We start from the raw sequence: 26,086 nt of genomic DNA, 5'->3' as shown, positions 1-26,086 counted from the left end.
ATGAAGTTATGCTGCTTAAAATGACTTTGGCATTTAACACAGCCAGGTACTTAGGTCTTATTGAGGTTGATTACTTTATTGCAGTAACTAATTGCCTGTGACATTCAGGGTAATTTTAGGACAGTTTTCTCAGGAACAACAAACCAAATGAGACTCCAGGTCAAGATACTGTCATTTTTTTCCTGGCAGTAAGAGGTTCTATTATAATCTGTGCAACACTGTCGAGACCAGTGGTTTAATATTGTGATGGGCGTCAGTGTATCAAAAAGGTTTAAGTGGTTCCACTTAACACAGGTCTGAATGTGCTCATCTGAGTTCCTGGCGACATGTTTGTCTGATTGGACCTAATTCTTATCAGGAAGCTTCTCGTACACAGTTCAAATGTGCTGTGCAGTGTTTGAAGTTAGAAAATCCATAATTACAAATATCCACAGGAGAGAGCAACCGTTACACAGTGAGTAGAATAAATGCATTGCTAGTATTCATTAGATAAGTGGTTAGTTGTTGACGACTGAAGTTCAATGTTATGTTTCCTAAATCTAACTCAAGGACAGGAACCTGTTCAGTGAAGTATGATATGAAGTGTTTTGGTTGATCAGATTCATATTTTCCACAGTGCATGAAGTTTTATATAAGAAATGTGTGGGATGAGCCTCCGCTATTAACAGTGTCTGGCTTTGATGTCAAGCTTCTGGTGGTTGATCAAACATCTAAACCCTCACAATATTGGAATGAAACACTGCTGTCACTAAAATCTCTTTCTTTAAGTGATAAAAACCTGTCCGGTTAGTATAAACACATAATTTATGACTGCACAGCATGTCTCCATCTATCAGAGATGTGATTTTTTTTTTTCATTATTTTATCTGTTATGTACAACTTTTTCTTTGTTCTTATTTGTTTTGATTTCCCCTATTTAAATTTTATTAAGCTGATGCCTACTTGTACCTACTAATGACATGTTTCCTTTGCTGTTTTCAGGTCCTGGCCTGGTTTGAGGAGGGAGAAGAAACTATCACAGCATTTGTGGAGCCTTTTGTAATTTTACTCATTCTTATAGCCAATGCCATCGTTGGTGTGTGGCAGGTGAGAAACATTTAGATGCCAGGAAATCACTGTATCTGGAGAATAGGTCTGGAAACCATTTGAATTTTTTGGAAGTTTTTATTCTCCAGATTTTATGTTTTTTTTTTTGTTTGTTTGTTTTTTGTTAAAGCAAATCACGTATTTGTTATGTAGCAGAATGATCTATTTTCTGTAAAATAGTTGTTCATGTAATCAGCTTTTCAGAACAGATTTAAACCAAGCTTTGTTGATTTAACCGGTACAAATAGACATAACATTTAAACAACTGAAATACATGTTTAAATGAGATGTAAATAAAATTAATATCTGTATCAAAAAGGAAAGACATAATGATATTAGGTACACCTAGCTAAATCCAATGCAATTCACTACAACAGCACTATAATAAATAGTTTAATAGCATCCAAAATGTGAGAATACCTCTTTAAAAAAAAGTTTCAACAGAAAGGATTTTACATAAAATATATTTAAATAATTATATAATTTTAGTTTTTTATTTCATTGAGACGATGAAGTTAATTTTCACTGTAGATCAACATGTCGTACTGAAAGGGATTTTCGCCTCATCCCATTTGGCATCTTATTTTTTTGAAGAGGAGCAGTCTGTCACTTGTATTCAGCAGCCTTCATCACTTTCATATCAGGCTAATCTTCAAGTGATTTTCCTCCTTGTGATATTTTTTATTTATTTTTGAATATGTGTGGGCAGTGCGTTCTGAGTGATGTGTTTTTCTTGCTGATGAAGGATAAAAATTGGAAAACTTCAAGAGACAGAAAATGATGTGACTCATATTCCCATTTTTACCTAAATGTCCCCAATCAAGGCCTCAAAGGACAAACATCCCATTCAGAATAGTCCAGCAGAGCTAGGAGCCTACATGTATTAATGTTTGTGATATTATCAGTTCATCCCAGTGCAAATCAGAAATGTTAGAACTAAACTAATTTTCTCCTGACCAGGAACGCAATGCTGAGGATGCCATTGAGGCGCTTAAAGAGTATGAGCCTGAGATGGGGAAAGTGTACCGGCAGGACAGGAAGACCGTTCAGAGGATCAAGGCCAGAGACATTGTGCCAGGAGACATCGTAGAAGTTGCTGGTAGGTTGACTGGCTCTTGACCTTGTGCATGTTTTTAACACACATGGCTGCTTGTATTATCAGCTTAACTTCATGCTGATGTTGCACTGATGATAATGTTGCTTAGCTTAGAGCTCCGGCTAAATAGAGGAAATGTGAAAGTTTTAGATGTTCATTTGTAGATTTCTCTCAGGAAAAAGGGAACATCTGAATATCACATGACTCAAATAGGAGCAAACCTTGAAATCCACAGAAAATTAGCAATTAAGTGCCACTGCAGCTGCTATAAAGAATGTTTTGTTTCTCTGTGGAAGAGCATAATTTTCCATATGTGCTTTTTTGGTGATCAAAGAAGCTATGAGGAGCTGTGGTGCCTCAGGTGAAGCCTACTTTGGACAGAACAATTGAGTCTAGGTATGGTCACGGATCACATTTAGCACAAGCTCGAGTAGAAACTTCCCCCCCCATCCCCAAGTGCCACTGCAGAGGTGACTCACCCTGTATGAATGATGTATTTTGAGATGTTCTTATTAACCCATTGTCTCAAAGGGTTGGGCACAAATAGTATTAAGGCCCATTTTTACTTGATGTGTGCGTGTGCGTGTGTGTGTGTGTATATGGCCTCACACACCAAGTTCAGGCTCACTCGCATAACACGCAGCCTCTGTATCCTCCCAAGTCAACTGCTTTCCTCCTGTGCAGCATGTGAACTGAGCGCTGCAATGATTCATGCTGCCGGGGTCCAGTCAGCGTATTTCAGCAGCTGAAACCCTGAGGATGTAAAGCTTTAATTTTTTTTATTTATTTATTTTTTAAAGCATGCTCTTTCCCCCCACAGCACACACACACACACACACACACACACACACACACACACACACACACACACACACATACACGTACAGTTTTGCAGAGGGATGAACGGAGACGGATGTGTTGAGGAATGCTGGAGATCTTGAAACACTAGTGTTATCTTGATACTCTCTTTAACCCTAAGCCACTGAAGTGATGCATAGTTTTTCTGTGCATAGTGGTAGGTTTTATTTTTAGCCTTCATAGTCTGTTTAGATTATGGAATGCCGTATTTATAGCAGGCAGTGACAGTCGTGAAGATGACAGGTGTCTGGTCCCACTCCATGTGTGCCCCTCCCATGCTGTTCTGGGGAACATGTTACAGTGGATGACGTGGGACAGCGTTCTGCAGGACTCCTGAATGACCTTGACAAGGGCAAATGGAGCAGCGGGAGTGTATTGGGAATTAAAAGATACCCTTTTCTAGTATTAAACAGTATTCTGTGTATGATTTGTTTTTGGTTGTCAGTGCCAATCATAACATTTTGATAATGTGTTGCTGAAGAAGACAAGTGTAGCAAGTTTAATTATTTGGCTCAGGTTTAAAGAGAAACTTGTGAGTCAGACACTCTCTCCTCTTGCATATTATTACTCCTCTGGTTATTTTAAAACTCTTGATCAAGAAAATTGGAGGCTTCGCTGTCAGCAGCTTGAGGCTTACTCAAAAATGCAGCCCAGCAGGCAGTAAAATCGGATGTTTCATCCTGCAGTCAGAAAAAGCTCATCAGCTTCAACTGATTTCCCAAATCCTCCAAATATCCTCTACAATAGTCCCTGTCAGACTCCCCCCCCCCCCGCCCCTTTTTTTATGAATAATATTTTCCTGAAGCTCCAAAGTGACCCCTGCCATGCAGAGGAGGAGTGTGATGACGCAGATGCTGGCCAGCTCTCCGCTGAGCCGAGGTAGAGGACACAGAGATGAGCCCTCTGTGGCTGCCTCAGCCGTGAGAAGAATAGCCCGCAGCCAATCTGTGCTGCTGTGGGTTTGAGCGCTGCCTCCTACTCAAACCTCATCGCCCATCAGCCATGAAATTTGTTTAACGTCTTGGAATTAAAGTGTGGTGTAATTGTTTTTATCCTCATCTATCTGTATAATTTCTCTGACTTTTATGTAAACTAGATTATTAAAGGCTTGGTTCTATCTTTGTAGTTTTCAAATCTGATCTTCGCAGTGGAAGCAGAGCTGGTTTTCCCAGTCTAGTCTGCTGCTCTGTGTAGTCCCCTTGTCAGGTTGATAAAAGACTTGTTCACAGCAATGTGGCTCAGCCAAATCATGCAGCGGTACACCAAAACTAACTCTTGACATGTCCAAGAATCACACTGACATACAGATCAGCAAATTTGCCTCGCTTCTAAAATTATCCAATACATATGATCAGCAATGATTAACCAGGTTTTTGTTGATTTACACTTTAAATTGGAATGAGCATTGTGCTAACAGCCAAATAATGATTAAAGGATTAACTAAGTCCTCTCGACCAACCACCAAAAAATACTGACACTAGCTACTGTAGCCAGTGGATTTGAAAGCCTTTGTCACAACACAGCACACACTGTATGTTGCCAGTTTACAGTTTGGTGTTAAGGGCCTGCAGATTTGGATGTCTGCCTTTTCTCAGAGCAGTGGAGCACAGAGGGTTTGTTCTCTGCTGCCTGTGAAGTTGTGGAGTCTGGTAGTGACGGGGGCTCCTGTGGGGGGTAGTATAGGGGGAGGATCTCTCCTCTGTTCCTATTGTGTTGGAGAGAGATGACCTTATAGGGAAGTGCTTTGTGGATAACCGTCCTGCCCCACCATGCTCAATGCACAGCGGCCCTACCCATCAGCACCCGCACCCTCCACTAAGATTCCAGACACCATGGATAGTACGTGGCATTTAATGCGGTCTGGCAAGCATCCGTTGTCACTAAGGGACTGTCTTTTGGCAATTGTTTCTGGCATGTCAGCAAGACTGAGAGAAATGGTCTCATCTTGCCGACCGGGGAGGCCGGCATTAGAAACGAAACTTCATACTGTGTAATGATGTCCTGCACAGAGGCACAGAGGTTTTCATTCAAACCAAACAGTGCAGGTTGAAGCTGCTGATCAGTGAAGTTAGCTGAAAACCTACTGACTGTTGGGTCATGATGGTACGTGGCTGAAAACCAACATATTCAACAAAATGTGTGGTGTTAAATGACTGTCAAGTGCCACCTATTGCAGCAGTAATCCTCCATTATTGAAGAAGGCTTCTAGTTTTATACAGATTGTGGACTATTCAGCCCACCGCACTAGCCTTGTTAACCCTAAGTCATACAGCACTGACTGCTGGGAACTCATGCTATAATGTCTGCTTATAGATGTGATAGTGAGAGGTCAGACTTTCACCAGGGGCAGGCTGTAATTAGGGGCCACTGCAGGAAGCTCTGACTTTAAGACATGAGGAGAAAGTACCCTGCAGACTTGGAGTAATTTATACTTAAACGGACCATTAATATTTTCATGATGACATTTTATTGCTGTACTGCAAGGACAATTTAGATACTTTGTTTTGTGCAATATTTAATATTATATTACATTCAGTTTGCTAATATTTTTTTCTGTGACGCATTTCTTCTTTCACAAGATGTTTTTCTCTGTAACTTCAACACCAGAAAGTCCAAAGTTCAACTCCTTGCACCTTTAATTTGTTTGCAGCATGTAGCTGTATGTGTGGGCTGTGAAGCGAATATTGTTGTAAAATGTTAATGTTGTTGATGGAATCCTGATATTGATTTAAATTCACATTTAATTATGTCCAGCTTAATCTACATGTAATTTTTACCACGGTTTGCTACGTTCCCAGTTAATTTTGACAAGTGTTTTCATGCTCCCAGTCCTGGGACAGGTTTTGTTGCTATGGGAACCGAAACTGTTTCATGCTATGAGGAGGCCCAGCCTGCTGCTGCTGCTGCTGCTGCTGCTGCTTAACATTCATAACAGACAAAGGCAAAGCAGAGATCTTAGGGAGACTGTTGAAGAGATGGTGCTTACATAACGGAGGTCATAGGTGAGGATCGACTAAAAAGGCAGCAGCCATGAGTTTGCATCTGTGACAACACAACAGAGGGAAGTCGACCAACTAGTCAGCTGTCTGTAAATATTATTTATGTAAATATGTAAATCAGGGTGGGAAATTAGCACCAGCCAAATGTTGGTAAAATATGAAAGTGGTTGGTGAATTTGAACATTTATCTGTCAGTGGCTGGTAGATGTTCACATTTTAAAGAGTTAATTTCCCATTCTGATGTAAATATCCTCCAGTAGCCAACTGCTTAATTAAACAGTACTTTTGCTGCCTGTTTGCTGTTAAAATAGTGATATTTATTAGTGACTTCGGCCATGTGCTAACCACTGTGGCCCTGAATGTTTTTTTTGTAATACAGTTAAGACAGCATGAGGAAGCACCCATGAAAAAGCCACATTTGGATTGCAGAACCAAGATTAGCAGTTTTAATTTCTGTATTGATTGTGCTGAATAAGGGTAACAGAGCTTCTCCAGTGCACCTGACTCCCAACGGTTAGAAGAAATCAAGCTAAATTAAGCAGACAGGAAGAAGCAACAGTTAGTATTTTACATGTTCCAGACAGCTGTTTAGTATATTTCCATCTTGACAAAGTATTTGCATGAACATGGTTGTTGAAAGAAGCAGTAGGAGCTGAGTTGGAAAGCTGTAGGATCCTTCACCTTGTCGACCGTTCTGAAATGGCCCTCTCAACGTGACAGGAGCCTGACATGTCAGCCTTTTGTTCTGCTGCCATCAGCACATGGAGCCTCCTGGCCGGCCCCGAGGAAGCCTGGCTTGTCGAAGCACACGCTATCCCTTAACACACGGCAGGGGCAGGTGCCAGTCAAAGCTGGCAGCCTCGGCTCAGTTGTTGAAAGGTCTGTTTTAAAAGGCACCTCTGGGAGTCATGTTGGGTGCCATGTCTCACCAGGTCCGGGCTTCTGTCAGTGTAAAATTTGTGGACTCTGTTGTGATCTGTTGGCAAGCACAGGAGTGAAAAAGTGGCCGTGCCCGAGGAGATGCTTGGACTGCTACCAAGTAGGATGTTGACACAAAGGGACAGATGATATACACACACTTCATCAGAGCAGGCCTGCAGTGTAACACAGCCGCGTGACAATTCCTGTGTTTCACTAAGTCACGGAGTCATAACACTCAGCAGCTGCTTTCTTTGTACGAGCACATCAGCAAGCACCACTGTTAGAAGCGACACTCCTAACCATGTTTCTTAGCTCTTAGAAATTGTCAGTGGTTCTTTAAAAATAATAGCTTAGCACAGGAAGTGTTACACAACCATCAAGGATGTAACTGTAAAGCTTTTGGCTTCTAAAGAAAATATTTCATGTTTAGTTCCTGTAGTGCAGCTAAAGGTAATCCTTTTAAACTCTTCCAGGGATTCTCTAAAGAAAGTTAAATTATATAGCTGTGAAAATGGATTCCCATATCCCTATATGTGTAGTAAGATCATTAATTCATCTAAACAGCAGCTTAACTGCAGTCTTAGTTTATATTTTGAATTGAAAGTAGTAACCTGATACATCTGAGTCAGGTTGGGTGACCTTCCCAGAAGTGACTCTTCCATTGCGCCTGTTGTTCCAGGTTCGGATGGTTTAAAGATGTAACTGAGCTTGACACTAGTCCTTCTCAGAAAAGCTGTCAGTGCCTGTCTTGATTGGCCAATGCCTGCTGACAGATGAGAGTTCCTGGCACCGCTGTCAGGGACATCTAATACGTTGATAATCATCCAACTTCTCACAGGATCGTGTCTCCATAGCGAGAAGTCACGAACCAAGAGTGTTGAAATTCCCGTTGGAAATGTGTACAAACGTAGACATCCACTTACTAATGACACAGTAAGGTGAGGCAGTATCATGATGCGTAGACTTCCCAGATGATGTAGAGGAGCTTTGACTCAGTCTTCGTCCCTTTGTCTCCTCCTGTATTGTGGCAATAATGTGTAATCAGCTGTCATCATAGCAGCCACATTTAAACCTGATCAGAATGTTGGAGAACATATCAAAATAGTTTTTCCATTTTTGGCTACACACATTGTTGGTCCCATTGCTATTTTCCCCTCCCTTCCCTCAAGGGCACCGGGGGTTTTGGATTACGGTACATGTTTTCCTCAAATGGGAATCTGGACATTGGTACTTTTTACCAAATCTTTGTTTAGTCTTTTCACATCAACTTTGTTTCAATGGCTACATGTTATGATCTGTTAGATTCTGTTCTGTGGGTCCCTGAATCGTAACTATACCATATTCTTGGTTGGAGTCTCTTGAATCAATGTGACACAATTTGCATTTTTAACTAAGTAGGCCTATATGTAGACTACGCCCACGGAACTGTGCCATATCCTGAGCCATTTCCCCAGTTTCCATCGCCTTTATGTACCATTAGGAAAGCTGAATTGGGTCAGTGCAATTCTGACGTACCCAAATTGGCCTTTTCCTTAGAGACGGGCCTTTTATGGCTCTCAAGTCCTTCATTTCATCCTCTTTCTTTGGCTCTCCGTCTCTTTCACCACAGCGATGGCAGCACCACTCTGCTGCTGTGTGACACAGCAACCACCCTGTAATGAGCTGTGCTTCATCGCTTAAGTTTACACTTATACTGAGTTACTGCCTACAGAAAATAGACAAGATCTGTTAAATCTTCATTTAGCTTGTACGCTCACATACCGCAGCACTGTACAGTAGCAGGAGCACATGGGTGGACTCAGTACGAAGCAAACCAACAGTATTAGTGGAGGGCTTTTCATGCGGTGTAAAAAACTATGTTTGAAATTCTTTAAGCCTTTTTTTTCCTAGTTCCATTAGATTTTTCTGTGTGTTTGTGTGCTTGATGTTTTGGCAAACATATGTTTGATGTGTTTTGTCTCTAATAATTATAGTTTTGTTTGGTTATAGTTGGAGACAAGGTGCCTGCTGACATCCGTATCTGTTCAATCAAATCAACAACGCTGAGAGTGGACCAGTCCATTCTGACCGGTAAGACTTATCTGCTGATGATTGATAAAAATGACACGGGTAAAAATTTGATGGCTCAGATAAACTGAATTAGAGTTTCAATTTGTTCTGATAAGACTTTTTGCACATTATTCAGCAATAAAAAGAAAGTCACAAAGGTTTAAATCTCCTATACAATGACTCAGATGTCAACATCTTTAATTTCAGGTGATGAGGATGTTGATTTTTTTCATACAAAGACTCTGATTCAATCTGCTTTTATTCAAGGTTCAGTAGTGTTTCATTTTATGGTTAATATGTGTTTTTGATTTTAAAAAAATCCATTCCCGAGCTTTGAATTAACTTTAGAGTCTGTAATAAGAGCCTGCTGGTATCCCAGATTAACAGATCAATCCTGCAACTGTGTGTGAAGAACCAGGTTAACTGCGTGACAATGAACAAGATCATTTGAAGTGGCTGAAAAATGAGCCCAGAGGTGGATCGTGACACTGTTTCAAATGAGCACATTTGCTTCTGAACTGAAACATTCATGAACATGTGAAATATCAGTGAGGCAGCACCGTAGATCCTTCTGTAGAGATGACAGGCTGTGCTTGATCCCAGAGACCATCTGCATAGACAAATTCAAACTGACTTAACCTGATACTCCTGTGTTGTGTTTGTAGGCGAGTCCATCTCCGTCATCAAACACACCGACCCTGTGCCTGACCCTCGTGCTGTCAATCAGGACAAGAAGAACATGCTCTTCTCTGTAAGCACAACTCTCACTGAGTTATCACACATCCTGTTGATGTCCCTCGACTCTTTGTTTGTTTAGTTTCTGTGAACTTCCTGGAAAAACTTGCTCCTGTTGTTATTTGAAAAAGTGTGAGATGTTATCAGATGTACTTGAACCAACATGTGTATTTCTTGTTATTTCAGGGTACCAACATTGCAGCAGGGAAGGCTGTGGGTGTGGTAGTGGCAACCGGTGTTAACACGGAGATCGGTAAGATCCGTGATGAGATGGCGGCTACTGAACAGGAAAAGACGCCCCTGCAGCAGAAGTTAGACGAGTTCGGCGAGCAGCTGTCCAAGGTCATCTCCCTCATCTGCATCGCCGTGTGGATCATCAACATCGGGCATTTCAACGACCCCGTCCACGGAGGCTCCTGGATCCGTGGGGCCGTCTACTACTTCAAGATCGCCGTGGCGCTGGCTGTGGCCGCCATCCCTGAGGGTCTTCCTGCCGTCATCACCACCTGCCTGGCCCTGGGCACCCGCCGCATGGCCAAGAAGAATGCCATCGTCCGCAGCCTGCCCTCTGTGGAGACCCTGGGCTGCACCTCTGTCATCTGCTCTGACAAGACGGGAACCCTAACCACCAACCAGATGTCTGTCTGCAGAGTGAGTCTCACACACACACACACACACACACACTCCTGGTGCATTGCTGAGCAGGTTGCTCGTCATTACTTTGTCATCTTTGTTACAGTTAGAGAGACTGTGACTGCGTAAATCACTTCAAATACACTTGTCAGCTAAAATGCTAACAATGTCTGTGCAAACAGAGCATTTTCCTCGTGATCAGGTATCCAGCTTATTTAACAAGAAGGCAACACGCTGCTGCTCCTCTAATCTACATTGAGCTGTTGGATGACTTGCAGTGCTGCTGTTGCATAACTGACCTTGCGTCACCGAGTTGCAAAGCAGCCAGCCTGTAGTTCCTTTTTCTCTGTGTGCCTGTGAGTGGCACCCCAGCCCCACTTGGCCTCACATTAAGAAGACATCTCAGCATTTATTTAAGTTTAATCCTCTTTTGTTGCCTGTTCAGTGGTTTCTCAGAACTTTGGCATAGACTGAATTACACTGTGGCGTTCACTTACAGCTCATTAAAACTGTTGTTTTGATGTCTGTGTTGTTTGAGCCTCATGTTGTACTGGCCATGATAAAATAGCTCCGCTGTTCAGTGATTTATTGGGATTCACAGCAAGCCATTAAAGTACTGAAAACAGAATAAATTAGCTCTCCGGAAACACAGACAAAAGTCGTTAAAGATGTGTGCTAATTGAATTTACACTCCTGTCTTTAAATAAAGTTAACTTGTTACTAGTCTCCAACTAAAACTATCTGCATTCATTTGAATACATTTGTCATTATTTTATAAACATGTGCTGTGGAGGGGCAGGAGTCAGGTTATCATTGAAAGTTATTTAAAAAACTATTGTACATAAAATAAGTCTAATAGAATGTCCAGCTGCTCTAATCACCATAAAAAAGCAGCTCCAAGATTTGATGTTTAGCTTCTGATCCTGATTGTCATCACCCATGTATTGATATAATCAATCGCTGACTAGCTGTGTGTGTATATACTGTGTTTGTGAGTGTGTGAGGATAAAAGCTTCCTGCGGAAGCCAGCCTGGCACTGCAGCTTCTTTCCTTTTGGGCAGAGCTTCTCTCTTTACTCAGGCTCCCTGGCAGTCTCCTGTGTTTGCGTATAGGGAGAAACAAATCAGTCTTTTCTCACATTAGGCAGTGAGCCACCCAGCCTGGCCCTCATAGAGACTCTCACACACACACGTACACACACACACAGAGTAACACTGCACACTAATCTACAGTCTCTCACTCCTCAGAGCTCTCACTCCTCAGGTCCACTTGGGATTTCTGTGGTGTCTGCCGCCACCTGCTGTGTCAGTGAAGACATTGGCAGCTGATTTAAACACTGACATGATCAAATGCTGTTTTGCTATTTGTTTTCATGTCATCCGTTCTTTTCGATCTCCAGATGTTCATTATGAATAAAGCCGAAGGTGACAGCTGCTCTCTGACAGAGTTCACCATCACAGGTTCTACCTACGCACCTGAGGGAGAAGTGTGAGTACTATTCCAAGTTGACCCCATAACAGGCAAACATAACGGGTGAAAGCTATGATGTGTCACTGATTGACTTTAATTTAGGGGAATTGAATTTTAAAGGGAGTTAATAAGGTTTTAGGTATTGGTTGAAGGTTGACAGTTTGTATTTTTCCTCAGGTACCATGATGGTAAACAAGTGCAATCCTCCCAGTATGATGGCCTGGTTGAACTGGCCACTATCTGCGCCCTGTGTAACGATTCCTCACTGGACTTCAATGAGGTCTGAACCCTTCCCGGAAACTCACTTAACATGCCAGACTCACATAGAGTGTAATATTGGCCAGTATTTTATTGCATTTCATAAGGACTTTACACTGCAATAATGCAAAGTTCCATACATGGTGTAAATGGTTGTACATGAGAAGGAAAAATAGAAAATGTTAGAAAATAAAATAAAAATAATAAAATAAAATAATTTGGAATAGATTAATCACACAAATAATAAATGTTGGAGGTTAATAAAATCAGTATGGCAAGGATCTCTGGAAATTGATCTCTTTTGATTTGTTCCACTCTATATCTAAGAGTCAAAGTGAAATAAGCTCGATGGGCAAACCTAAAATGTCCATGTCAGATTTTCTGAAGGGGAAAAATATTAATTTGAAGGTTTTTGTCTCAGGTGAAGGGTGTGTACGAGAAGGTCGGCGAGGCCACAGAGACTGCACTGACCTGTCTGGTAGAGAAGATGAACGTATTTGACACCGACGTCCACAACCTGTCCAAGATTGACAGAGCGAACGCTTGCAACTCAGTGAGTGACACCGACTCCCTCCTCTGCTCACACTGCACATTTCTACAGCTCCCTCTCAGCAGGTTTTCTCACACTGTCTGTCTTCTTGTTGGATCAGGTGATCAAGCAGCTGATGAAGAAGGAGTTCACTCTGGAGTTCTCCAGAGACAGGAAGTCCATGTCTGTCTACTGCACCCCCAACAAGTCCCGTTCTTCCATTGGCAAAATGTTTGTCAAGGTATACTGAACAGCACAGAAACAACATGAAATAGCTCTGTACTAAGGACTTGTCTTGTCTTCTGACTTGCCCATAACTTTGCTTTTGATGCTATGTGAGTCTTCTGCTATGCTGTAAATATTTGACATCTTTGCTCTACCCCACAGGGGGCCCCAGAGGGAGTTATTGACAGATGCACTCATGTCAGAGTGGGCAACAACAAAGTTCCCCTCAGCAAAAGCATCAAAGAGAAGATCATGTCTGTGATCCGTGATTACGGAACAGGTAGTGACACCCTGAGGTGCCTGGCTCTGGCTACACGAGACAGCCCTCCCAAGATGGAGGACATGATACTGTCCGACACTGCTAAATTCTCTGAATATGAGGTGAACTTGCATTTCATTTCTGGTACAGTTGTTTGGATGTTTTAACAAATTTAGAGACGAAAGATGAACTCAGATGAGTAATTATATTTTCCAAGTAGGATCAACTAGACTCATTCTACAAATACACATCAAACAATCAGTCACATCTTTGTTTTTCTACGTCCAGTCTGACCTGACCTTCGTCGGCTGTGTCGGCATGCTGGACCCTCCCAGACAGGAGGTGGCCGCCTCCATCACATTGTGCCGCCAAGCTGGCATCCGCGTCATCATGATCACTGGGGACAACAAGGGCACGGCTGTGGCTATCTGCCGCCGTATCGGCATCCTGACCGAGGAGGATGACATCGAGCACATGGCCTTCACTGGACGAGAGTTTGACGAACTCTCACCCTACACCCAGCGTGAGGCCGTAACCCATGCACGCTGCTTCGCCCGTGTCGAGCCTTCACACAAGTCCAAGATTGTCGAGTTCCTGCAAGGATTTGACGAGATCACTGCTATGGTAAAAAGTCTAAAAAACAATACCTGATATCTAATATTCTACATGGTTTGTTACGCTGATCATTCATGTTTAATTATAGAACATTTCATTATTAATAGTTTTGGTTTAAGAGCATTTTGTATGTTTAGTTTGCTTGCAAAATTGGTAAATTAATTTCTGGTAGGAACTGAAAAGAGTGAAATTGTTCTTGTCAGCCTGGTGAGGATAATGTTCATTGTGTTGATTTGCGTGTGTTCGAACCACTCTTCTTTGACGCAATGTTTGTCCACAGACGGGTGATGGAGTGAACGATGCCCCCGCCTTGAAGAAGGCAGAGATTGGCATCGCCATGGGCTCTGGCACTGCCGTGGCCAAGTCAGCCTCCGAGATGGTCCTCGCCGATGACAACTTCTCTTCCATTGTGGCCGCTGTCGAAGAAGGCAGAGCTATTTATAACAACATGAAGCAGTTCATCAGATACCTCATCTCCTCCAATGTAGGGGAGGTCGTCTGGTGAGTCTCTACAGGATTAGATGGGAACACTTCATTACCCAGATGTCATCAGGCTTTTTAGAGTTTTAGTTAAAACATAATTTCAGAAAGACAATTAGAAGTAGAGCATATGGAAAATGGCAAAGGTACAAGACGTTCAGATATCAATATCGGACTACTTAATGGTTAAAAGTGAAACTGCAGCTGGAATTTGTATTTATTTGGTCACTGACTATTTAGTTTCTTATCCAACATGCAGTGCTGATGTTCAAACTTTCTGCAGCGTGTAAGTATAGTTAATAACTGGAGTTATTTCTCCTGATAGCATCTTCCTCACTGCGGCTCTGGGCTTCCCCGAGGCACTTATCCCAGTTCAGTTGCTCTGGGTCAACCTGGTGACTGACGGCCTCCCTGCGACCGCCCTCGGCTTCAACCCCCCAGATCTCGACATCATGGAGAAGCCTCCCCGCAATGCTAAGGAGCCCCTCATCTCTAGCTGGCTCTTCTTCAGATACTTGGCCATTGGATGTTAGTAGTAATAGTAGTAATACTAGTAACAGAAGAGTCTTTAATCTGACTTCATATATTTTGATCACAATGTTATTTTGTTGTGTTTGCTCGCAGGCTATGTGGGAGCTGCCACAGTGGGAGCTGCTGCCTGGTGGTTTACCATCTCTGAAGATGGACCCCAGCTCACCCTGTACCAGCTGGTAAGTCTGCCTGTCTGAGTGACCATCCATCAGCTCTCCTCCACTCTCTGCCCTCTCCCCTCACTCCCCTGCCTCTCTCTCCCCACAGAGCCACTTCCTCCAGTGCGCCCCAGAAAACCCAGAGTTCGACGGATTGGACTGCCACGTGTTTGAGTCGCCCTACCCCATGACTATGGCCCTGTCTGTACTTGTCACCATTGAGATGTGCAACGCTCTCAACAGGTAAGTAGCCTTTCCGAGAGAGCGGAGCAGGATCTTATATAATAGGGATGAAGGGCAAACTGTGTAAATGACCTTTCATCTGTGTTCCCTCCTCTGTCTAAAGTCTGTCAGAGAACCAGTCCCTCCTGCGGATGCCTCCCTGGGAGAACATCTGGCTGCTGGGGGCCATCTGCCTCTCCATGTCCCTCCACTTCCTCATCCTCTATGTGGAACCTCTGCCTGTGAGTTTTACACCATCCGTTCATTCACAGATCGCTGGAGGGCACTACGTCATTCAAAAACAAAATTCAGAGTTGCCTGGACCTTCCTGTAGAGCACAGGTTGAGTTTCAGAAGTTATGTGGCTCTATTTGCCCCCTAGTGGTTGTATGGCTTTATTACAAATATATATAATGGAAATTAAAGGGGCTACTTGAAGACTACATAAAAAACGGAAAAAGGTAGAAACAGGTAGCCTGGCTCTGTCTATAGGTGGAAAACTCTCCTACTAGCATCTGTCAATCTCACTAATTAACATGTGATATTCTGTTGGTTTAGTCCGTAGAAAAACTGAAGCGTAAAAATGACAAGTAATACCACTTACTGGTAATTATTTTGTTAATTATGGTTTTCATTTCCCCTCCTTCACTCATTATGTTGTATGAAATAAAATAAAATAAAAAATTGGTTGTGAAAAAACAAAAAGCATCAAGTTGTGTTTTTACAGGCCAAACTATTTCTGGAACTGTAGAGGTGCTGGTAGACAGATTGTTTTACCTTTGGACAGAGCCAGGCCAGCTGTTTCCCCCTGCTTCCAGTCTTTATGCTAAGCTAAGCTAAGCTAACTGGCCCCTGTAGCTTCACATTTAGCATACAGGCAAGAGAGTGGTATCAATCTTGTCATCTAACCCTCGACAAGAAAGTGAATAAGTGTATTAATCAAAATGTCAAACTATTCCTTTAACTACTAGGCTACCAGACGCTGGTCCTGTGTACTGTAGCTCAATGGATAGCACATGACATGGGGTGGAGGTTTATCTCCCACAGGATCCACCTATGCTGACAGCATATACACTCATGGCCCTGTAATAAAAAGTAGATGTAATGTTTAATAACTTGTCATGCTCTTCCCCAGGTCATCTTCCAGATCACCCCTCTGGACACGACCCAGTGGATGATGGTGCTGAAGATCTCCCTGCCCGTCATCCTGCTGGATGAGCTGCTAAAGTTTATGGCCAGGAATTATTCGGACTTTGGTAAAGAGCAAGAGAAGCCAGCCAGCAAAGGCTGCTCTCTGTCTGCATGCGCCGAGGGCATCTCCTGGCCCTTTGTGGCCATCTCCCTGCCCCTGGTGCTGTGGATCTACAGCACCGACACTAACGTGTCTGCCATGTTCTGGCCCTGACTGACTCCAGTACACTACCCTCCCTGTGCACCAGTGTGAAGTGGACATTAACACACACATCTAACACAGTTACATTAACTCGGAACAACTTAGAGTCAACACCTGCATCTGCTCCGGCAGTCTGTCTACTGTCAGATGAGGGGGGGGGGGGGGGGGGGGTTCGTCACAATTTAATGACTTTGACTGACATTATGTCCACATCATGTGTTGTATTTCACCATCAAGCTTTTCTCTCTTTTTATCCCCTTTTTTGAACAGTTAGAGACGCCCACCGTGTCAGAGCTGTGTGTTGAGCTGTACAGAGAATTTACACTATTTTATAATAATTAATATTTTGTAATTTGGGGAGGGGCTATGGGGACAAGAATGCTGGGTCTGAAGAGGACTTAATCGTGAGGACCGTATAGTACAATATTAATTTGGGGGGGCAGAGACATGAACATATTTGCCCTGGTATGAATCTCTATTGTCATTTTTTAGCTCCATGCATCTTGTTCATTCATTATTTTCTGCACTAGGCAGAGCACAGCTACCTCAATGCTGTTAATATGACCATTACTACACATATTTGTCATAACAACCATTTCATAGATTGTCATTTGAAGTGTTGAGGTAAGCACCAGTTTCTTTTGCGGTAGAGACAAAGCCCTCACACACATTTTAATCTTTTTATTTTAAAGTTGGTTTTTTTGTCGTGAAGACAGAAGAGAGGACAAATATGTTACCAGTTTGATCGGATTAAATTTTTGATAAAGCCTGTTGTTAATTTTGTTTACTTGAAGAAAACAACATTTGTTTTGATTTTTTTTTTTCAGTTTTTCAGATTCAGTCTCAATTTTCAGTCTTAATTTTACATCTTAATTACAGTCATCTTTATAATGTATAAATGTGCACATACTGTACTTGAATATGTAAAACGGCACCGAGAAGCTGATAGTCTTATCAACTGAGCACAACATGGACAGTTTAAGTAGAGCGATGTGATGTTTTGACTGGTGAGAGGCTGAGATGTCATTGGAAGAGTGTGAATATCTGTACATAGCACACAAACTAGAATCTCTGTATAGATTTTTTTGTTGTTGTTGTCAAAATGCTCCATAACTTTACACTAGTTTACTTAAGCGTGTACTTAGCCCTTCTGCATGCCTGCTCCAATAATACCAGGCCTGTGAGTGCTTTGACTCTTTTTTTTATTTTTAAAGCTAACTGTTGTTTCTTCCAATGCTTTCCACCTATTTACCTGCAGAGTGAGTACACTTTGACCTGCATGCCAACCAGAGTTCTCATCTTTCATGTGGTCGCACACGCAGCTTTGCAGTCTGTCATTGCTTGTATGAAATGACTGCAAGAACAGCTCATGCTTTCAACAGGATTTTTTTAAAAAATATACTTTTAGTGGTACAAGAGTAAGAGGAGAAAAAAAATCAAAGTGTTTGAGTGTTTGTTTCAAAATGCCTTCAATGTCACCAAGTGCCAGGTACACGCGGAGTAGAAATAGGAGCCTTGTGGATTTGAAACTGTCACAGTGTCACTAGCGCTGGTTATTTGTGATTGTAGACTGGCAGCATGTTTTAGCAACTGGCAGAGACATTGACATTTAACACAGGACATGGTGTTAGTGGGTTTTTTTTTCTTATTTATACATTTTTGTTTTTAAATTGTCATAATTTTCTGCTTGCCCATGGCATGGCCTTTATATATTTGCTCTGTTTATGAAAACAAGTATTGATAAATTGAACTGATTTGCTGCTCAGATGCTTTTGACTTTGGCCTGTGATTCTTGTGTCCATTAATTTGATTCTTCCTTCTCTCTTTCTTTCTTTCTTTGCAGCAAAGGCCAAGTAAGCCCACCTCTACTCTAAATTCCTTGCAGAAACTTTGGTTTTGTTTTGTGTTGTGCATGTGTGTTGTGGGCAGCACATCTTACAAGAGCTGCATGTCAGTTAAGTAATCTGAAGACAGGGCTCATAAAGTTCATACATGGTTTTTTATAGAATGGCCACAAATAAATGTCTGGTGAAAACTAGCCAATCCCACCTCATCGGTCCTTCCATCCTCCTGCATGAAGAGCCTTAGATTATGACACAATTCTCATGCCATCTTTTTAGACTAAGATCTTAGTACTGTGTACAGTAAATTGTACAATATTCCATGGTGCATGTCTGCTGAATCAGCCATCTGTTTTACCAGACTTGTGTAATAGCTGATGTATAGTATTGGTAAATAGAATAGACACTTGTCAGATAGTACAAATGTTAAATAAGCTCAAAAACACAGTTCATCTTTCCTAAGGAAATACTTTTATGGGATATTTAAAAACCAAACAGACTTTTGTTTTTGCTTTGCACTGAGATGTGCAACATGTTCGGAGCAGATTTTGCCATATCTGGGAAGGCGGACGTGCAGTGGTGCAGTGATGAGCGGCAGGCAGTCCCTTCACTGGCATTTTTTGCGTAATTGCTGTACTGTATTTTCAGAGATGATTGTACACTGTATCACATGAACTTTGGTTTCAGGTAAATAAAACTGTCATACATGAAGAGTTTACTGAATGTTCTTTGTAATGTGTCGTCTATCACTGAACTTTGTTTTTTAGAGAAACTGGATTACAGCACATATGTCAACTGAGTGTTTAATGATTTTATTATACATTTTTAAAAATATGTACAAAATACTATAAACATTTGTTTTGAAATGGTAAAGTAACACTTCCAAACCTAAGAATGAGTCAGTGATGGGGTTATTTTTTGATACAAAGAAAGGCAGACTCAACAGACAACACGCACCAAAATAATGACAATTATACAATACATGACAAATTCAGATGAGACAGAATTCAAAAGAAAACTTATGCGAGCAGCAGAAATATTATACATTGTCACTTTTTTTTTTCTACAGATCTCAAGTGTCTGTCAGAGAAATTTGATTGTGATACTTTGACATAAACCTTGTTTCCTCTGTTGCAAACAAGTGAGTCAGTCAGCCTCAAACACAACACTAATTAAAAATCTTTGCCCTGCTGTGACACATGTTAAGTATAACGGCAGCCATTTTGGGCCTGAACCTGATTTTGCTATCATACTAGTTGATTCTGACCATTACACTGCAGAAAAAGCTGTCTTTTTTTAAGTGTTCAAGTTGTATTTTATACTACCGGGAACAGTAATGCATTTCTTTCATATCAGTGGTGTAACTTTAATTTTTAAAAGATGTCTCACTACAGAACAAGAGACCAAGTTGTTGGTCTGTTTTTTGGGGGGTTTGAGTGTAAGACTTTAAGACTTTGGTGGAAAGCTGTGTAGACAAGCAAACCAGCGTCAAAAGCTCTCCAGTGGTTTTGATGATAACACTGTTGAGATGATGGAAAAACAACAATTAGGTCCAAAATGGCTGGAGTTGTGCATCAAGCTGCATTTCAAAAAAAAAAAAAAACAAGCACTGAAGTCCTCCTGTAGCTGCATTGCAAACCTGGGCATCAGTTCATCCGGGGGTCTCTGAAGCAGGCAATGTCTCCATGTTAACCTCTGTGGTCACGTGTACGGAGCGGTATGAACTCCAGAGGCCACCTTGTCTTGTTTGACAACCCTGATGGCTGAAGGCCTCCCGCAGGCTGCAGGTTGTTAGGAGGTGGTGGCCCCGGGTCACTGCATACCAAACCACTGTTCCTGATCAGCCCACTGAGCTGCCTCACTGTCACTGCCCTCAAGGTCTCCATCCTCTCCGCTGCCCTCCATGTCGTCACCATCCAGCTCCACTGTGGCATCTGTAGGACTCTCCTCCTTCTCCATCTTCTGCATGCCTTCTAGAGACTTCTGATCATTGGGATCCAGACTTAGAAAAGAAAGAAAGAAAAATAGACTGAACCCATCGACAGAAGAGGAGAGGAATCTGAAACATCATTATCTTGTAATGTGACTGCTATCCACATCAAAAAGTGGAGGAAAATATGGTTTTATAAACATCTACAGATATAAGAAAAAAAAACAATCTCTGGTTACCTTAGTGCTATGCTATACTGATCCATGGCTTCTTGGTAATCGTTGACAGCCACCAGGAAATCTCCCAGCATCCTGTGCAGGACACAATCACTCTGATTGGCCAGGGCATTCCGGAGCAGAGCGATCCCTTCTTCATATTTCTGTTCCCGACCTTCACAAAAAACACAACCCTTGTGACAACTGTAGCAGCCAAACAAAGAACCTCTCCTACAGCACACAAAACCTGATACTCAAATATCTACACGCCAATGGCTGACGCTGGCAACAATGTCACAGCTGTACGTACTCAGCAGTTCAGCCTTTTTGACCACAGCCTTGGTGTAGTCGGGTCTCTGAGCCAGGGCTTTGTCCAGTAGGGTTTTGGCTTTCTCCTGAGTCACGGGGTCTTCCAGGCACACTGTGGCAAGGATGGTCAAAGTCTGCGCATTGGCCCCCAGAGTCTTATAGATGTTATTGGCCATCCCCATAGCCTCTCTAATCCCATTGGATGCCAGGTAACAGTCAATCAGACCTGTGAGGGAACAGCTGTTATTATGATGTAGAGACCAGTGCCAGCAGGACAGAAATCCACATCTGAAAAGATAACATATTTAAAAACCAAACATGCCTTCATAGCAGTCAAGTCTGCAGGGTGCCAGGCGCATGGCCTCTCTAAAATGGATGATGGCTTCCTGAACGCGGCCCATGTTTCTCAGTGCTGCCCCCTTCAGGAGGAGGGCCTGCACACTGTTACTGTTGAGCTGGATGGCCTTTGCTCCCAGGTAGAGAGCTCTGGAGTAACGTTTGCTGTAAAAGCTGTGACAACTGAACAACAGAGACACATGCAAAAAGATGAAAACAACTAAACAGGAGAATGAATTGTTATATTTACAAATGTTGTGATACATTCCAATGTGGACACGACAGTTCATGAAATTCAGAAACTGATTTTGGTTGACAGTTTGACACAGAATTGATGTCTACAGAGCAGCTGCCATGTTTTTACATTTTGAAAATCAGAAGTGACGACCACTGAGAGCCCAGTGGTGCAAATCAGGAGCAGCAAAGGTTCATTTGAGGACAAAAACAGAACTGTCAACAATCTCTTGTACATCCTCCTTGAAACAAATAAATAAATACTGATTTTCCGATTCAAATTGAGCATTTAATTTTTGCAATATCGATTCATAAAATTCAAGATTGGTCTTTTAATATAGGCCTTTTTCATGTGGATTTTAAATCCAAAATGAATCCAGACATCTGCCTTTAGGCTTGGCGGTGCCTTCAGTGGAGCAGTTCCCACCATGTTCAACGAGACCTTGCCAGATCTCACCATGCACGAGATCTCACACTGGATTTCATTGTGCAAAATCTTGTTTAACATGGCGGGAGCTGCTCCACTGAAGGCACCGCCGAGCCTGTTGCACAAAAGCTTTGTGAGACAATCACAGCAAAGTGAATGTTTTACTGAGAAATTAGTGATGTTTACATTACAGTGGGTATGTTTGTAGCCACCTTACTTACACTGGCTGCCTGGTGATTCCATTTAAAATCTATTGTTGTTTATACACTGAATAAAAAGAAAGCACTTATCTGGTCACTCTATACTCACTGAGTCTGTAGAGTTACACTATACTGTGTTGACTGTTGTAATCTGTTCATGTTAAAAAAGTACATGATGTATCTGCTTTGGGGTCCATTCTTAATATAAACTAGGAATGTACCATAATATCGGCACGTCATTGGTATCAGCCGAATATGGCTTTAAAATGAAATATCAACATCGGCCCAAAATGAACACTTCTGTCTATATCACAGGCCGATTTGTCGCCTTCTCCTCCACCACCTGGCTGTGCTTCCCTCCACAGACTGTTTCACCCTCATGGTCCCAGTGCTTCCTCCACAGGCTCCACTTCACTCCGCTGCCTGACAGACCTGCTGCTTCTTCCCTGAATAACCTGAGAAACAGAGAGCCAGGGCGAGGTGGGAGGCTAGCTGGCTGTGCTTTCCTCTAGCCATGCTGTGGCTAACGCTCAACTAGCCTCCCAGTTGGCCCAGGCTCTACGTGTGGATCCAACCAGAGCACCGAGCCTCAGTTTGTTATTCAGGTTAAAGTGGGAAGAAGCAGCAGGTCTGACAGACAGCTGAGTGAAGTGAAGCCTGCCGAGAAAGAGCAGGACCATCCGGGTGAAACAGTCCGCGGAGGAGCTGCTATGTTTGGCTGTGCAGATAGGAAGATCTTCCTAAGTTCTTCCTTCACATATGGTCTTTCTTGATCATACGTAGTACAATCTATGATTGCATGCATTAACATGCATATTTTAATAATGCTCTCTCTGAGAATCTCTTTCATATCCAAGAAAAATTGGTATTGTAAATGAAATATCCCCAACCGTATTGAAATCAAATTAAATTGGGACCTTGTGAATCATAATCTAATTGATTCGGGAAATCCAAATCTACCCAGCCCTAAATGACACTAATCTCAAGTGAGGGCCTTTTAAGCCTCTGCAAGGCTACACACTCAGAGACTCACCCAGAAATCACCCAGGGCTCAGCGTGCTGGTCTGAGATATTAAACAGTCGTCCTCCCAGGACCTCAACATCTTCCAGGTGTCCCTCACGAGCCATCAGGTAGCCATACACATCCATTCCTGCCAGCACCAAAAACATAAAACTTGAATTGTGTCAAACATAAATTCCAGATCTCATTTTATTACACAGTATACGCTTCCTAAGCCCCTTTCAGACATTCACTTCACTCCATAACTGTTTTGGTGTCATCTTTGAAAACAAGCCACAAGTTGTTCTTGACTACAGAGGGCGTACTAACATTTCCTACACAGCTCCCATTAATGTATTCCAACTTACAATTTGTGACAGTTGTTAGGTCAATCAATGATTGCAAAAAAACAGAATAGAACAAAAATAAATCAATTTTACACACCTTTGATGAGATACGGGTCCAGCATCTGGGCTTGTTCAAATTTGAGGATGGCGTTCTTGGTGTCACCTGCCCTGAAATAGACATCTGCCAGGCTCACCAGGAGGTCCACGTTGTCCCGCAAAAGAGACTTCTTCTCTAGAGAGCTACGACAGAGTGAGAAAGATGATGACACACATCAATTAATCAAATGATTACATTAAAAGGCATGGTAATATCGAGTCACTTAAAAAGAATGAGTATGTTAACCAGGATATGATATTTACATGAGCAAACTCTCCTCACCAAATCGTGTTGATGGCTCTTTGATTGTCCCCTGCATGTATGAAGGCATATGCTTTAATCCAAACAGAGAGCCAGTCCAGGTTGGGGATACTCTGAATAACATCCATGGTCATGGACGCCACTTCAGCCCCTTTGACTGATAAAGAGAGAAGGCCTGGGTGGAGAAAAAACAAAAATTATCTATAGAGAGCTTTTAACAAACATGTCGGTCATACAATCCTAAAAAGGTATATTGGAGCGAGTGGTCCGTTTAAGTCCAAGCAGAACTCTGGAGAGCATGTGCACACATACAGGGCAGCATATAGACTTAAGCAGGTACAAGTGTCTCCACAAGTTAAATGTTTGTTGGATGGAGGCATCACTGTGGTCATGCATACCAATGATTGCATCCAGGGCGAGGGGACACTGTCTGAGGACTTCTTTGTAGCTCGTCACAGCGGAGCGCTCCTGACCAGCTTTCCTGTACAGGTTAGCTAGCATCATGTTGATCTGAGGTGAGAAAGAACAATAACATCCATTTCTTAAAAATTGAGTCACCACTTAGCACCACTGAGTTGACAGATAAAAGGTCTGTATAATATAAATTACATAATGCATGAAGATAAGAGTTCAATACAACAACCATGACTGTAGCAGCCTACCTTTGGAGTCCTCTGTCTTGAGGGAATCCCATCAAGCACTGCGATGGCGTCTTTATCCAGTTTCAAAATGGTGTAGCATTCAGCAATCTTGTACTTTACCTCAATCTCAGAGGGCAAACTCTGAAAGACATCATGAAAGGATATCACCAGTTAAATGGTATTTTTTTCCTACAACAATTCAACTGTCAATATGGATTTGATTCCAGGAGGAGAGATTAACCTTCATCAGAAAAGACTTCCAGGCCTCCTGGTTGTGGCAGATGGTATCTTCTAAACAACAGGTTTTATCCTTTAACATCCTTAAGTAGCTTCTTGTCACTTTCTACCTACATTTTGAACAAAGTCTTAAAGTACTGCGCTCCACATTGGGAGTTTCTGGTGTTCCTCATGGTGCAAAATATTGCATGATACCATCATAAAAACAGCAATGTGAAACAAATATTTCTGCCGTAGTTGTGTTCTGTTAGGACACACACTGAGTAGCATTACAGTTTCAATCTGCAATTGAAACATGAATAGTCTTATCTAACATACTTGTGCCTGTATGTTAGCTGCAGCTCCACCAGTAGAAGTACGGACTTTGGATGTCTTGCTGAGCACCTTCTTCTGTTGCAGTGCCATACTGTACTTGCATGCAGCATTACGATATTCCTTATCGTGGAAGATGGCATCAGCGTGGTAAACCAACAGCTGGTACTTCTGGGCTGGTGAGAACAGCTCTCTTGAGTCGAAGAAATGCAAATAATAAAATCATTCGAATCTGACTAGAAACAACATAGTAAAATGTGTCTCTAATGCACACAGTATAATGCAATGTGTTTGTAGAATTGCAACGAGCAAGATGATATTTTCCTTGGAGCATACAGACAATACAGAGAAGACCAGCAGAATAAATAGTAGTTTAAAATTATATTCTACAAATAGGATTGAGAATTACAACAAAAAAACATTAAGAGTGATCAGACAGAGATGGCTATAACTACAAGAGGCATCCTGCTTCAGCTGCCTCCTGCTTGTAATAAATAATATAACTTAAATAATATTAGTCTAGAAGAACAAAAACACTGTTCGATTCTTTGACAACACAGTTGTTACATGGCCTTTTTATTTTAAATTAATCACACTATATTGTCAAGATTTCGCAACGAAAAGAAGCAGGTAGTGCACATAATATGAAGTCATCCTAAACAATAAATTATTTACTTTAAATTCATAACATCTGATGCTAATAGCGAGCACCATGAACTATAGGGGAATCTACACACGACTATCTCTTGGAGAGCAAAAACGTACATTCATGTTCCGCCTTATAATATAACTTATACTCTTATCAACATACTTATTTGGGATGTGTGTTTTTCGGGTGGCTATTTAAATTAATTTAGAAGCCCGATCTGTGTAATGGTTATACTAATTTACATAATCACTGTGTTGTACAAGAGGGCCCTCCAGGAAATAGACGGAGCCCGTGCTGACATTACTTACGGGTTGTTATTGCTCATCGTTAGCAGTAAACTGCTCAATATCCGGACGTTGGAGTGAAGGCCGGCGGCAGCCATGTCCCGTACATGATCTATTACATTCATTTTCGTTTTAGTGTGAAGGCTTGCTTTGAGTTAGCGTCTGAAGTTAAAAGTTTCAGCTTACAAACAGCTAACGCTAGCGAGTTAGCTTCTGATGTATTAAATATGGCGCCGTACAACCTCCCTTC

At 42.0% G+C, this 26,086-nt stretch overlaps 2 protein-coding genes across 3 annotated transcripts in view; one reads left to right on the top strand and one right to left on the bottom strand.

The window, feature by feature from the left end:
• Positions 1-19,068, top strand: part of LOC122990863 (sarcoplasmic/endoplasmic reticulum calcium ATPase 2-like) — a 22,635-nt gene extending 3,567 nt beyond the window's left edge. The window contains exons 4-21 of one of the 2 annotated variants that reach the window (XM_044364441.1): positions 982-1,086; positions 2,047-2,185; positions 8,950-9,030; positions 9,675-9,760; positions 9,931-10,395; positions 11,777-11,865; positions 12,025-12,127; positions 12,527-12,658; positions 12,756-12,875; positions 13,022-13,240; positions 13,407-13,742; positions 14,014-14,234; positions 14,539-14,741; positions 14,838-14,923; positions 15,012-15,145; positions 15,249-15,366; positions 16,259-16,379; positions 18,360-19,068. In XM_044364441.1, the coding sequence (XP_044220376.1) occupies positions 982-1,086; positions 2,047-2,185; positions 8,950-9,030; positions 9,675-9,760; positions 9,931-10,395; positions 11,777-11,865; positions 12,025-12,127; positions 12,527-12,658; positions 12,756-12,875; positions 13,022-13,240; positions 13,407-13,742; positions 14,014-14,234; positions 14,539-14,741; positions 14,838-14,923; positions 15,012-15,145; positions 15,249-15,366; positions 16,259-16,379; positions 18,360-18,373 (2,772 nt within the window). In that variant the 3' untranslated portion in view covers positions 18,374-19,068. Of the gene's footprint in view, positions 1-981; positions 1,087-2,046; positions 2,186-8,949; positions 9,031-9,674; positions 9,761-9,930; positions 10,396-11,776; positions 11,866-12,024; positions 12,128-12,526; positions 12,659-12,755; positions 12,876-13,021; positions 13,241-13,406; positions 13,743-14,013; positions 14,235-14,538; positions 14,742-14,837; positions 14,924-15,011; positions 15,146-15,248; positions 15,367-16,258; positions 18,169-18,359 lie in introns of those variants that run through there. The other variant, XM_044364433.1, reaches the window with a different exon arrangement.
• Positions 18,879-26,086, bottom strand: anapc7 (anaphase promoting complex subunit 7). The gene is made up of 11 exons (XM_044364463.1): positions 25,861-26,086; positions 24,910-25,096; positions 24,376-24,495; positions 24,112-24,223; positions 23,735-23,888; positions 23,453-23,595; positions 23,042-23,159; positions 21,134-21,330; positions 20,813-21,037; positions 20,527-20,677; positions 18,879-20,359 (listed from the first exon to the last, which is right to left on the bottom strand). Exons 1-11 carry the CDS (start codon positions 25,959-25,961, stop codon positions 20,170-20,172), a joined length of 1,698 nt encoding a protein of 565 aa, XP_044220398.1. The 5' UTR covers positions 25,962-26,086; the 3' UTR covers positions 18,879-20,169.

The sequence above is a fragment of the Thunnus albacares genome, chromosome 2, assembly GCF_914725855.1.
Source record: "Thunnus albacares chromosome 2, fThuAlb1.1, whole genome shotgun sequence".
Taxonomy (NCBI): Eukaryota; Metazoa; Chordata; class Actinopteri; order Scombriformes; family Scombridae; genus Thunnus; species Thunnus albacares.
The sequence above is the reverse complement of the archived record's forward strand: the minus strand, read 5'-3'. Positions and strand labels throughout refer to the sequence as shown.

Coding starts and splice junctions, on each gene's coding strand:
- anapc7 (XM_044364463.1), bottom strand. CDS start 25,961: ATGAATGTAATAGATCATGTACGGGACATGGCTGCCGCCGGCCTTCAC. Junction 25,097..25,860: donor ACGATGAGCAATAACAACCC/GTAAGTAATGTC, acceptor CTTCGACTCAAG/AGAGCTGTTCTCACCAGCCC. Junction 21,038..21,133: donor CAGACTTGACTGCTATGAAG/GCATGTTTGGTT, acceptor GTTCCCTCACAG/GTCTGATTGACTGTTACCTG.